At 43.9% G+C, this 12,900-nt stretch overlaps 2 protein-coding genes across 5 annotated transcripts in view; both read left to right on the forward strand.

Annotated features, from left to right (window-relative positions):
- LOC128324762 (quinone oxidoreductase-like protein 2) overlaps positions 1–6,090 on the forward strand; it is a 28,571-nt gene extending 22,481 nt beyond the window's left edge. For both annotated transcript variants that reach the window (XM_053249717.1, XM_053249716.1), the window contains 2 exons: positions 1,970–2,198; positions 4,136–6,090. In XM_053249717.1, the coding sequence (XP_053105692.1) occupies positions 1,970–2,198; positions 4,136–4,204 (298 nt within the window). In that variant the 3' untranslated portion in view covers positions 4,205–6,090. The remainder of the gene's footprint in view (positions 1–1,969; positions 2,199–4,135) is intronic.
- A 6,400-nt stretch (positions 6,091–12,490) lies between these two features.
- The window catches only part of SEC16B (SEC16 homolog B, endoplasmic reticulum export factor), a 92,421-nt gene continuing 92,011 nt past the window's right edge, over positions 12,491–12,900 (forward strand). Inside the window, exon 1 of one of the 3 annotated variants that reach the window (XM_053249723.1) lies at positions 12,491–12,524. The gene's annotated coding sequence lies outside the window, so the exon portion shown is untranslated. The remainder of the gene's footprint in view (positions 12,525–12,900) is intronic. The other 2 variants (XM_053249718.1, XM_053249720.1) reach the window with 2 other exon arrangements.

Raw genomic sequence — 12,900 nt, forward strand, 5'->3', positions numbered from 1 at the left:
TATTCTCATGATGGGGGAAAACCAGGCTAAAGAAGTCCCCCCCCCATCGTGAGAACGACTGGGCTCGTGGGTGAGCCTGGTGGTTCTCTGGCGGCTAGCCCACCAAAGTAGCCTTCCCCTTAAATGAGGTTAGCGAAGTGAGCGCTCTGCTAACTCATCTTGGCGATCATGAGTCGCCACAGTGACTCGTGAGGAGACCTCCGCTGGGGGGGGGGAGTAAAACAAGCCTCCCAGTCTTGGGGGTCTTCCCAGGATGCCCTGTGCACTTGCATGGGGCATCCTGGGACTTCCAGGGGCCAGGTGGTCTCTGACCCCTGCAGCCCCTACTGGCTCCATGACAGAGCCGGTAGTTGTGTAGGTGGCCAATCTGGCCTCCCAGGGCTAGGTGTTTAATCGTGTGCACAAGCCCTGCAGGCTCTCCACACTGCTCGTGTGGAGGGCCTCATTGTGACATAAGGTGGTCTGTATTCCTATTTTATTAATAGCTACTTGCCCAAGGCTATCAAAAGCAGCTAGTTGGTCCATCAGAAAAGAATGTGCAAGGTCAGTAAAATTGCATATTCATTAGGTCTAAACAATGTATTCACAGAGAGTGAGAACTTTTGGGTTGCACAGAACTGTTCCATGAGTTGAAAAAAACTCAGTGGGAAAAGGGGTGAGAAAATATGTTTATGGAAGAGTATATATAATTTTTAGCCCTGCTGCTCTTTATTTCAGCTTCATATGGTAATGGAAGAAACTTCTGTAGATTTAGTTGAACCATCACTGTGTCTTATGCAAATATGTATTGCACAAAGTCTTGTAGTATCTTAAAAACACTAACACATTTATTATGGCATTACTTTTTGTAGACTGAGATCCAATTCGCTTGTATGTAGTAACCTTCAAAATTGGTATGGCAGCTTATAAATATGGTTACAAATGAAGTGGTGGGAATGGGATGGGAAAGGAGCTTTTTTTGCACAAATACATATTAGCACAAGAAAGTAGCAGAGGATCCATCTTCAAAAATGGACTGCGTGGTGGGATTTGAAACCAGATTTCCTGATGAAGTCCAACACTGTATTGGCTAATGTGGGGTGGTGGGCAGCCTTCATGGCAGGGCAGGATAATATGTGGCCCAGCTCCTCAGAGAAATGTTCAACATTCCCCTTAGTTCTTGAATCACTTTAACTTTGTATCTCTTTACTTGCTGCATCAAAAATGATAACTGCCCTTCTACCAGTAAACCCTTGGTACAGGACCCATCTGGCCCAGACCTCCCCATTCTTATCCCGTGACATCATCAGAACATGTGCTCTAGAATGTCCAGACCCATGTCCCTCTCTCCATTTACCAAATAGCCTATAGTTTATCCTGATGGTTTTGCTTCTATCCAAGGGCATAGTAAGAGCTCTGCTGGATCAGAACAAAGTTCCATCTAATCCAGCATCCTATTCCCTGAAGTGGTGAACTAGATGCTTCTGGGAAGCCCACAACTTGGACAACAAGGCAACAGTCCTTTCCATGCTGTTGCTCACTAGCAAGTGGTATTCAGTGGCATGGTGCTTACAAAACTGCAAGTTCCATTTCGCTGTTATGACTAAGAGCCATTGATAAGCCACTCCTTTATGAATTCATCTGATCCTCCTGTAAACCCATCCAAACTAGTAGCTGCCACCACAGCTTGCGGTAGTAAATTCCATAAGATAATTATGCATTGTGTGAAGTAATGCTTTCTTCTGATGGCCCTCAATTTATAGCCAGTCAGGTTTGCTGGATGACCCCAAATCCTAATAGTATGAGAAGAGACAAAAATATCTCTACCTACACCATGCATAATTTTGTAAACCTCTGTCATGCTCCCCACCATCACCAGCTATTCTTTCTAAATTAAAAAGCCACAAAGCAAAACTGTTCAAAATGTTGTTGACTAGACTTCTTGGTTGATGCTATTAATATCTCATTCTCACTGCCTCTGTCTTTTCAGCCTTGCTTGGGAAGGCAGGATTGTGGTGGTTGGTTTTGCTGGAGGAACTATTCCTTCTATCCCAGCCAACCTATTGCTTCTGAAGAACATCTCTGCCCTGGGACTGTACTGGGGCCGGTACCGGGAAGAGGATTTCCCAGTCTGTTCTTCTGCACTCTCATCTGTTCTTCAGTACTGCCATGAGGGGCGAATTCAACCTCACATAGGAGCAGTATTCAAACTAGAGGAGGTAAGGAAGAAAAGGCTTGGGAACTGATAAATTAATAGAAGTTTGTATCTTCTCCTGAAAGAATTTGTCTTCACTGGAGAGGACTCTGAGCCAGTTCCTCAGTATATTATATAGTCCTCCTGAATTATACCAGTCTGAGTTGCAGGTTGTGTGATCTTCCATGTCAAAATGTTCATGCGTATAGGGAGCTAGCATGTTTGAAATAAGAGTTCTGGCCTTGCCTTCTTCCTAATTTATTAGACTTCCATTTGCAGGAAGGCGCATCTAAATGTGACACCACTATTCTAGTATTCTGTAGTAGTAATAAAGTCCCTGGCAGACTGTACTATGTGCTTTCCTTGCACATTTTGAATTATTTTTAGTAGGAGAAAATATTGACCTTATTCACACAATCATTCAAATCTAGGTTTAATGTGGGTTACCAACAGTGTGATTGTGTGAATCCATGGCATGGTGGTTTATAGCTCAAGGCTGAGATTTCAGCTTTGGCATGGGTTCACACAATCATGCTAATCTTGGCTAGATTAGTGTGTGCATGCATGTGTGTTTGTTCTGTTTTCTTTCTTTGCTATTCAAAATCATATTTTGCTGTCCCTTTTTTCTAAATAAAATTTGACTGAAAAGTCTTGAGTTTTCCTTACTCTAATTCAAGTGCCATAGCAATATAATCTTCAGGAAATCTGGAAATGTAAAAGAGCTGAAGGAAGACATTCAGAATTGTAAAGCAGGTCCAGTCTGTGTAGATAGTACCGAGCTAGATAGACCAAGGGTCTGACTCGGTATAAGGCAGCTTCCTGTGTTCCTAGATTTGAATGATTGTATGAACCAGGCCAATGTGTAGCAGATGGAACAAATTATTACTTTCCCTAAAGGGCTGTATTCAACCATTATTCAACAGCTTCTCTGAAGCTGGGCCTGAACAAAACTGGTGCCTGATTATCCCAGTGAATTTCTCTAGCCTAAAAAAAAAAAAAAAAAAGGCCCAGAATTTCAGATGGTAATGGCCATTCCCTTTTCACTAGTAAAGGTGCACTGACCATGTTCCAAGGATAGAATGCTCTTTGTACTACTGAAGCTTGGGATCAGAACAGATGAGACAGACACAAGATGGACAGTGCCTGCATATGTGACTCTCTTCCCACTCCTATGGGATAGAAAAATAATAAGCGGAATATTAAGATCATGTTTCTATCTAGAAGGTGTACACAAAAGGTTTGTCTATACAAGTATATTTTTTCACTGCTTCTAGATGAAAACAACACGAGGAGCTTTGTGTAGTCTGCTATTAAATGAATGATCTGCTTCTTGCTGACTAACCCTGATTAACATTTCAGTACCTGTTGATATCTCATCAAAGAACTACAAACTTAATGCCCACTACTTACCTGGGTGAATGTTTAATAGTCCTCCTTCAAAGATCAATTTTCTTTCAGAAGAACAAATAAAAATATCTTTAAATGAATTTTGTGCAGTCACCACATATTCACTTCTTTTAGGGAATTTCTTTCTGACTGAACAATCCCTGCTACTTTATGATGATTCCATATCTGTGGAAGTCCACATCCAGTACCATGTGGCTTGCATATAAAGCAGAAGTCCATTTTTTGTGATCAGTGGCATAGGAACAATGAGATGGCATTTAACTTCCCCAGCCTAGTGGATCTCTCTTTAAACTTGGATGGCTGTTTAGGGGTCTCTTTGCAGCCAGGTGGCCACTTAGCATAAAACCTAAGGGACTCAAACCTTCAAGGATTGTAGTAGGCTGCTCTAAAAGCTACTTGGCAGCCTTATTGCCTAAAATGGGTTTAATCTGTTTAAAATGTCATAGGCCACATTAGAAATGTGACCTGTTTGTATTTATTGCCCCATCTTTGTTTTGAAAATGGTGTGTAAATCTGCATCTTTCTGAGTGCCTCTTTGTTTTAATTGGTTTGCAGATAAATGAAGCCTTTGCACATGTGAAGCAGCGTAGATCTGTGGGAAAAGTGGTAATCTCAGTTAGTTAAACTTACTCTTCTTGCGGAAACTTGCCCTTGCTCCAGTTGCATCCTGCTGAAGAGAAAAAGGATCACTGCCATGAAAACCCCCAATAATTCATCAAAAGTCCCAGGCTTTTTTATTTAATTTTATTTTGGATTATGAAAGCAGACAGGTGCTGCTTGAACTTTGCTATCCTGGCAAAGCTGTTTCCCCCCCCAACATGGCTATAGTTCCCACCAGATAGGCAGAGGCAGGTCAGAATCCAAGATTTGTGATGGTTTGTCCTTCTCTAGTCTGTCTTCTGTTTTCCTGCCATTTTCAGAAATATTGATGGAGCAGCAACGATCTTGGCTAGTGTACAAATCCTAGTGTGCATCTCTCTGGCAGTAGAACATACCCCTGGAATACGTAAGCTCAGACCTTTGGCCTTGACAAATTTTGCTGCTGTAGGCAAATGTCTACTCTACCTCTCCATTAATCTGCCACTTCCCTTATCTTATCAGTGGGATGCCCCATGCCCTTGCAAAGCCTTGCATTGTTGAGGTTGGGAGCTTCTCACGTGACCCTTGTAAGCCTCTGCTACAACTTTGTGTGAAGAGAGGTTGTCAGCAGCCCTTGAGTTGCTTCACCTGCATTTCGGCCTCCCTCATTCACGCTATCCATCCTTCTTCCTCTCTCCCGCTACTTGTTGCATGGTGCAGATTGTGCTCCCAGCACTGCTTCTGGTGGTGGGGCTCCAGGTGGCATTCGCTGCATTTAGCAGCACGCAAGTAAGAGAGGAAGGACAGATGGATGGATGGCCTTGGAATGTGGATTAAGGAGAAGAGGCTTTTTCTAATGGCCCTGCCCTCTGCAAGCCTTGAAAGGCAGCTGGGGTGAAAAGAGGTTGCCAGCAAGCTGCCGCCTCTTCCCAGCCTACCCACAGTTTAGGTGCTTCAGGTGGTGGAGCTGGGGGAGCAAGATGAGGTGGCATTTTGCACCTTGCCTCAGATGTCCAACTATCTTGGGCTGTCCCTCATGTGTGGGGCACTTATTGTCTTACTGCCAATCTCAGTTTTTGTTTTATGGAAAAGGGTATGTATCTAGCCTTCAAGATGGTTAGGGGAAATGAGCAGGTATCTGGGCACTATTTGCTAAAGGCTTGAAATGAAAGTGTCTACATTAGGCTTCCATATTTGTAGCACAGGCCTTGAAACAGCATTCCACACACGTCTTTCTCTCTCTTTGAGGCTGTTCTCACAAGCAGGCAAGATCAGATTAGGGCAGCTAAGCCCAGGCTTGGCTGCCTGTGGGAACTGCCGGGAGCCGACTGGCTCCCAGTGGCAAACCTGCCTAAGGAGCCCGCCTCTTAAATTAGATCAAGGGAGGGAGCGAGTGCTCTCTTAACCCCGTTGAGCTGTTGGTCTGTCAGTGCCGGCTGCTTTCAGCTGGTGCTGAAAGACTGACAGGAGCCTGCCTGTTGCTGGGGGGATCTCCACAATGCATTGCACACTCATGTGGTGCACTTTGAGATTTCTGGGGGCCAGGATGACATGTCTCGAATCCCGCAGCTCCACACTGCCTATAGCAGCTGCAAACCATCTGGGCACATGATCTGCACACTCAGCAACTCCCTGTTGCTCATTTGTGGGGAAGGTGAACTCCTGCCACGCGCCCTCAAGCCTGCTCATTCAATCCTAAAGGGCTCTTTTATTCCCTTCCTAGGCCTTTTGAGTCATTTCCTTGCATACCCTTACACCCTCTTCATCAAATGGGTTTATGTCTTTAGTATCAGCTGATTTTAGTGTCAGCTGCTTTGATGTGCCTGGTTGGACAGAAAAAGCAAGAAATCAATTATGAAAGTTAAATAATCCCTGCTTTCAAATACTGCAAAATACTCACATCTTGTCAAAGAAATAAATTAGGAAAATTAGCATGTCTCTGTGTGATTATTTACATATATTTTTTCTTAATTGCAGCAACTGGGGCCCAGATCTTTTGGTTGCTATCATAAGAATCTAGAATTGGTCACTGATTCACAGGGAAATGTAAATGGCATAAAGTATGCAAACTAATATTTGTGTACATTTTTTTTCTTACTGTGAGCAAGATGTGCAGAGAAATTAAGGAGAAACATAATTTTATAACATACAGTTTCCCCATAAAAACATAAGCAGAAGAGGTTGTGCAGCACTTCCTCCTACCCTTTCTGCCCTACCAACCCCTCTTATGGTTTTTAAGGCCTGGTTCAGACAATCATTTGAATCTAGGTTTAATGTGGGTTACTGATATTGGCATAATTTTGTGAACCTACGTCAAGATGGGAATGTCAGATCACCCTAGCATGGGCTCACACGATAGTGCTAATGTTGATTAATCTACATTAAGCCTAGATTTGAATGATTGTGTGAATTAGGCCATAACTTCTCCTGAAGCTATTATCTGCAGTCCTGAGATCCAGAAACCTGCAGTAGCATCTACAGTAAAATGGTGTTCTATTGAAAAGGAAAAGCATTTTTTTATTTTCATAAACTGCTAAGAAACTAGACTTTCAGCCATGTTAAACTCTACATGAAATGTGTTTGTTCTCTTTTTAAACCAATCTTAAAATTTAAAGAAAACTTCTAAATAATGCATCCTTTTGAATAATGGATGCTCTAGAGCCGAGGTCTCCTGGCTTACTTTGCACCCAAAGGAACATTTTTAATTACAGAGCTTTGTCTTCTGCTCTGTCAATTAACTGAAATGTGCCTTTTCATTAAAGATTCAGAGGAAAGAATGAAAGTGGGCTCTGAGCAGGGAGCATTGTGAATTGCTTATATCTGTGCATAGAAATGGAAGCTCAGCTGGTACGAAGCCACCGGAACTCTATACCCACTGAGGCTCTGGCCTAGTCTACACCTAGAGAAGAATTAAGTAGTAGAGTGGACTGTGCCATTCAGACTGTAGGTGGGAAATACAATTTTTTAATGCTCCCCCACTTAAAAAAGGAAATCAGTAACCAAGCCCAACTCCCTGCAAGTAAAAAACAGCAACACCTCGTATACGAGGAAGAAAGATCCTAGTCCAGGCTACTGTACTAGACTGTTTTTAGATGTTCTTTCTGGATGTTCTTATATATGGGAGATGATTAAAAAAGTGATGTACTACCTCCAGTTGGAAGTGTTATTGTCCATTCTGCTACATCATTCTGCAGCCTGTGCAGATCTGGTCTCTCTTCCTTAAAAAAATAAAAATAAAATAAAAAGATTAGAGATGTACTGGCTGACATCCTGACTCAGTTGCCTGACAGAAGTTCCACTGAAATTAAGTAGTTCTCTATTTTTCATATTTTAATACTACCTGATATGTACATCTCTAGGTGGTGTACAAAGTTTAAAACAATATAAAAAGTCACTGATGAAAATCCATGAAACACAATAAAAGCAATCATATAAAAGTTATTTAAAAATATTAAAATGAATTCTAATTAAAAGCCTGTGAGAACAATTGAATCTTGAGGGTCTTCCTGAAAACAAACAGAGGAGATGCTCTTATTTCAGCAGGGAGCATATTCCAAAGCCCCTGGACAACTACAGAGAAAGCCTGGTCCTGGGTCACCAACAGACGAGCTGGCGGCATTCGTAACTAGACGACCTCTCCAGAAGATCATAACAGGTGGCAGGGTGCATGACAAAGAAGGCGCTCCCTTAAAAACCCTGGGCCCAAGCCATTAAGGGCTTTATCCTCTCTAATAAAACGCTTGGTGTCCGTCCGTGGACGGACACCAAGCGTGTGTCCGTGCCTCCCTGCCCTGTTCTGCGCCTGCGCGAAGCGCAGGCCCAGAACAGGGCAAGGGAGACACGCTTGCCGGCACCGGCAGCCATCTTGGGCGGCCAGAAGCGGCCGCCCCGAAGAAGCTGGAGAAGCGGCGGCGGGGGAAAGTGACTGAGGCGGCGGCGGAGCCGCCGCCTCGGCCAAAATAGATGGAGGCCGGGGGCGGAGTGGAGGCCATGTAACTTTAAAATAAAAATTGCTCCCGCGGCCGACGCCGCTGACCGCCCACCCTCCCTCCCAGCTGCCGAGTCCCCCTTACCCTGGCCGACTGCTGTCGGCCGAAGACTGCCCTCTATTTAAGAGGCAGAGAGGAGCTCGCAAGCAGAGCTCCTCTCTGTGCAAAGCCTCTTGCCGAACTGCCGCTTTGGGCGCAAGGGACGCAAGCGCCCAAAGCGGCAGTTCGGCAAGAGGCTTTGCACAGAGAGGAGCTCTGCTTGCGAGCTCCTCTCTGCCTCTTAAATTGAGGGCAGTCTTCGGCCGACAGCAGTCGGCCAGGGTAAGGGGGACTTGGCAGCTGGGAGGCAGGGTGGGCGGTCGGCGGCATCAGCCGCGGGAGCAATTTTTATTTTAAAGTTACATGGCCTCCGCTCCGCCCCCGGTCCCGGCCTCTGTCTCCCCGGCCTGGCGGGGGCAAGTGCCTGGGCCGATTTGGCCCTTAAAGGTGGGGGGGGCGTACGGCGGAGGGAGGGGGAATGGCGGCGGGGGGCCAGGAGCGCCATTACTAGCGCCCGTTATTCAACGGGCCAAAATTCACTTGTAGGTAATAACTAACACTTTGTTTTTCACCTGGAAACATATCGGCAGCCAGCACAGACCTTTTAAAATCAGTGTGATGTGGTCCCTTTGTGTTGTCCCAGAGACCAATCTGGTTGCTGTATTCTGTACCAATTGTAGTTTCTGGACTACATACAAAGGCAGCCCCATGTAGAGTGCATTACAGTAGTCAAGCTTGGAGGTTACTAGCATATGTACTACTGTTTTAAGGCCGTTTATCTCCAGAAATGGATGTAGCAGCTGAAGCTGATAAAAAGTACTCCTGGGCATTGCCTCAACCTGAGAAACTAGGGAGAGCTTTGGGTTCAGGAGCACTCCCAAGCTACATACCTGATCTTTCAGGGGGACTGTAACCCCATCCAGAACAGGCAGATCTAAACCATCTCTTGGGTCTTGATCCCCCGTCCCCCCGTCAGTACCTCTGTCTTATTTGGATTCAACTTGAGTTTATCCCTCATCCAGCCTATTACTGCCTCCAGGCAGGCATTTAGGGAAGATATGCCATTTCCTGATGAGGTCGATATGGAGAAGTAGATCTGGGTGTCACCAGCATATTGATAACACTCTGCACCAAACTTCCTGATGATGTTACCTTTAGAGAACTCCTGAGCAGTACAAGTGAGTAACTTAATCTGGAAGTCAGCCACTGTGTCCTGTCTCAAGCCCATAGAATCTGCCATCAAAATGAACAACCTGGACTCTATCTCAAGTTAAGTTACAAAAGAAAAGGACATCACAGCTGACCTGAACAGTAACGAGAAAAATGTAAAAGCCTTTGCACTGCAGTGGGGAATTAATGCATCCAAAAAGTTGGTCTTGTATTACAACATGATTGAGAAATCAGTATAAACAGCAACATCAGAGTCAACACGTGTGTGCGTGCCTGTGTGAGAAAGAGAGATACACACACATTCTGATTGTTCTGGTCTTTGTTCAAGTTCCTTCTGCTATAATACAAGAGGAATAAATAGGGCTAAAACATTTTTATTCATAACAGGGTAGATTAATAATTTGAAAAAGAATCCCTTTGATCAACTAAAAAAAGCACCCCCAATTCATCAGCAATGCATTTAAATAATTTAAACATGCACCTTATAAAACATAGATGGTAGACACCATTATAGAAGGAGAAAATACTATTACTTTTCTAAAAGTGATCCTTCTGCAATCATACAATTAGTTCGCTAGGATTGGTTTGATCTGGTAACAGCCTTAGAAATAAATCTTTGTTTTCTTTAAGGTGTCATAAATTATGGAATCGGAGGGGGCCTTGTAGGTCATCTAGTTCAATCCCCTGCTCGATGTCAGAAATCCAGAGCTAGAGTATCCCCAACAAGTAGCTGTCCATTCAATATTGGTCATCGGTTTTTCTTTGTTTATTTTTTTACATTTTATATTCCGCTCTTCCTCCAAGGAGCCCAGAGCAGTGTACTACATACTTAGGTTTCTCCTCACAGCAACAACCCTGTGAAGTAGGTTAGGCTGAGAGAGAGTGACTGGCCCAGAGTCACCCAGCTAGTTTCATGTCTGAATGGGGATTTGAACTCGGGTCTCCCTGGTCCTAGTCCGGCACTCTAGCCGCTGCACCACACTGGCTCTCTATATTTTCCTCCTCTGTACTGGCCTTCATACAGAGTGTAAAAGGAGCAAGAAAGCCGCACACAGTGCTTCTCCGAGGCCCCCAAGTTGAACTTTTGTCATTGCAAAAGAAACCACCTGAGTAAGAAATCAAATGTACAGCCAATAAACATTTCTTCCTGAAGGCTTAATATGGATAGCTGCCTGGCCTCACAGAGCATCTCAGTGCTACTAGGAGGCTACTTCAGAGAATGGTGGTGTTGCAAAGGCTGAAGACCATGCTGCATGTATGAGAACAAGTGTAAATGTATTATGAAAGTGAAAACAGACACAATTACCCTGGAGAAAAGACTGAGGAGCTGAGAAGTTGTTTTAAGAATCTCACTTTCCAAGTTCCAGAGAGGAAATCACAGTCATCTCTTGCAAATTGCTTTGTGGCATCATAGAGGCTAACAAATATATTGAGACTTACACTTTAATGGGCCAGAGGAGCAGATGAAGTGGCACAAATATTAGGAAATATTAGTATTGGGACACTGTTTTAGACATACCTTAACAGAAAGAGAATATCAGCAGGTGACACACATTCAACCTTTAAAACAATTTACTTTTAAGTGTGGGAAGAGTGAATGAGTACAGTAGTGTGTTTCCAGGACAGAATCCTGCATTGGATTCTGGTGTTATACATCTTGCTCACCACAATCTAACAGACTAACCTATACTAGACACTCATAATCACTGTCTTATTTGGCATTCTAGTTCAGAGGGAAGCTCACCTCTGAGGCCATCTGCTGGGTGCCTGTCACTCACCTGAAATAGGTGAATGAGTGACCAGTCAGGATGGGTGCTGCTTGGCTGTGGGGTGCAGAAGAAGCAGGCAGAAAAATGACTCTTCTCCTGCAGATACTGATCCGAAGTTCGAGGGCTTGTGACAGTTTCATGATCAGCACTTGCTGCATTCAGTGGGATGAGATGAGGCTGGTGCCTGTCAGCCTCGAAACCCAATTCAGACTATTCTTCTTCTGAGCTTTTTCATGCTTGTCAGGGTTTTGACAAGTACAAGGTTACTTACTAGATCTCAAAATGGATTCCCCTCCCCCCACCTTTTAATGAAAGAAGGTAACAAATACCTCAGTTTTAGCAATCCTCAGATGGGACCATTACAGTCAAGGAGGCCAGGATTCGTATCATTCCCACATTATGGAAAAGGGGCTGTAGGTAAGGGATACTAGATGCCACGAGGTCCCCCAGCTAGGATGGGATTGAACCAGAAGCATCTCCTATCTCAGCCTCTGACCACATAGCCCTGTCGACCACTCCTGGTGCCCACAGAGCCCTGTGGTTGTCTTTGGTAGAATACAGGAGGGGTTTACCATTGCCATCTCCCCTGCAGTATGAGATGATGCCTTTCAGCATCTTCCTGTATCGCTGCTGCCCGATATGGGAAACATACCAGCGGGGATTCAAACTGGCAACCTCTGGCTTGCTAGTCATTTTCCCGCTGCGCCACTAACTTAACAGAAATTGTACGAGGCAATTCTGACAAGGGACTCCACAGGCTCTTTTAATGCACGTGGCAGTTATGGTTCCTGTTTTACAATGAGGAAACTGGCTGACAGTTCTGCTCCCTAGGTCTCAGAGTTTAACTTTAGAAGCTCTCATGCGCATATATATGCGCATATATTTGCGCACAGGCGTGAAAGAGAACTCCAACCTCCTACAGAGGTCGCGTGGATTCTTGAACCTGGACGAGAAATCTTAAACGACCGGCCACTCTTCCAAAAAGATTCTTCAGGAAAACTGCCGCCTCTTCTCAAAAATATAATTGCATTCTGTGAAATTGTTTCAAGATACTTTTAAAACACGTGTTTTTGTTGCTAAGTTTGAACATGGCAGGGGATTCTATAAATCATTACAACCTGGAACGCTTGTATGATTTACAGTGAACCACTTCCTCCCACGACGAAATGACCTCCTCTTTATGGCGATGTCAATCTGATATTCTAACTTTCCCCTCACTTCGTGTTCTCAGCTAATAATTCCGGTGAGAAACTATTATCACAACTCGAAGGTTCCGACTAGCTGACGTGGCAGCCAATGCATGTAGGAGCGGCTATGTTAATAAGCTAGAAAGAGGCAGAACTTGTCATGATGGGATGCAGGAGCATCAGAAAAGACTTTGTTTTAGTGATAGGCGGTGTAAGTAACTCCAGTTTTTTGTTTAAGCATTAACAATAGGAAAAAATAGTGCTTATCAAAAAGATGGAATAAGGCAAATAATGTTTGTAATTTTGGAATAGGAGAGAATGGGGTGTTTGCATATAATAAATGCATATAATATTATATGCATATAAATGCATATAATAATTTTTTTCTATAAAATTCAGCAGAGAATTAGACAGTTTGGGGTGGGGGAGGAATTCTCTTATATTAACAATTCTTCTTTGGGAGAATTGGGGATTTTTGTTTTGTTTTTTGCTTGTTAAGATTGTATGTGGAATGATTTGCATTTTGTTCCAGCTACATTAACCTGTGAACTTTTGTGAAACTGTGGTTTCACAATCAGTCAATTCCC

The sequence above is a fragment of the Hemicordylus capensis genome, chromosome 4 (assembly GCF_027244095.1).
Source record: "Hemicordylus capensis ecotype Gifberg chromosome 4, rHemCap1.1.pri, whole genome shotgun sequence".
In the NCBI taxonomy this organism is placed as follows: domain Eukaryota; kingdom Metazoa; phylum Chordata; class Lepidosauria; order Squamata; family Cordylidae; genus Hemicordylus; species Hemicordylus capensis.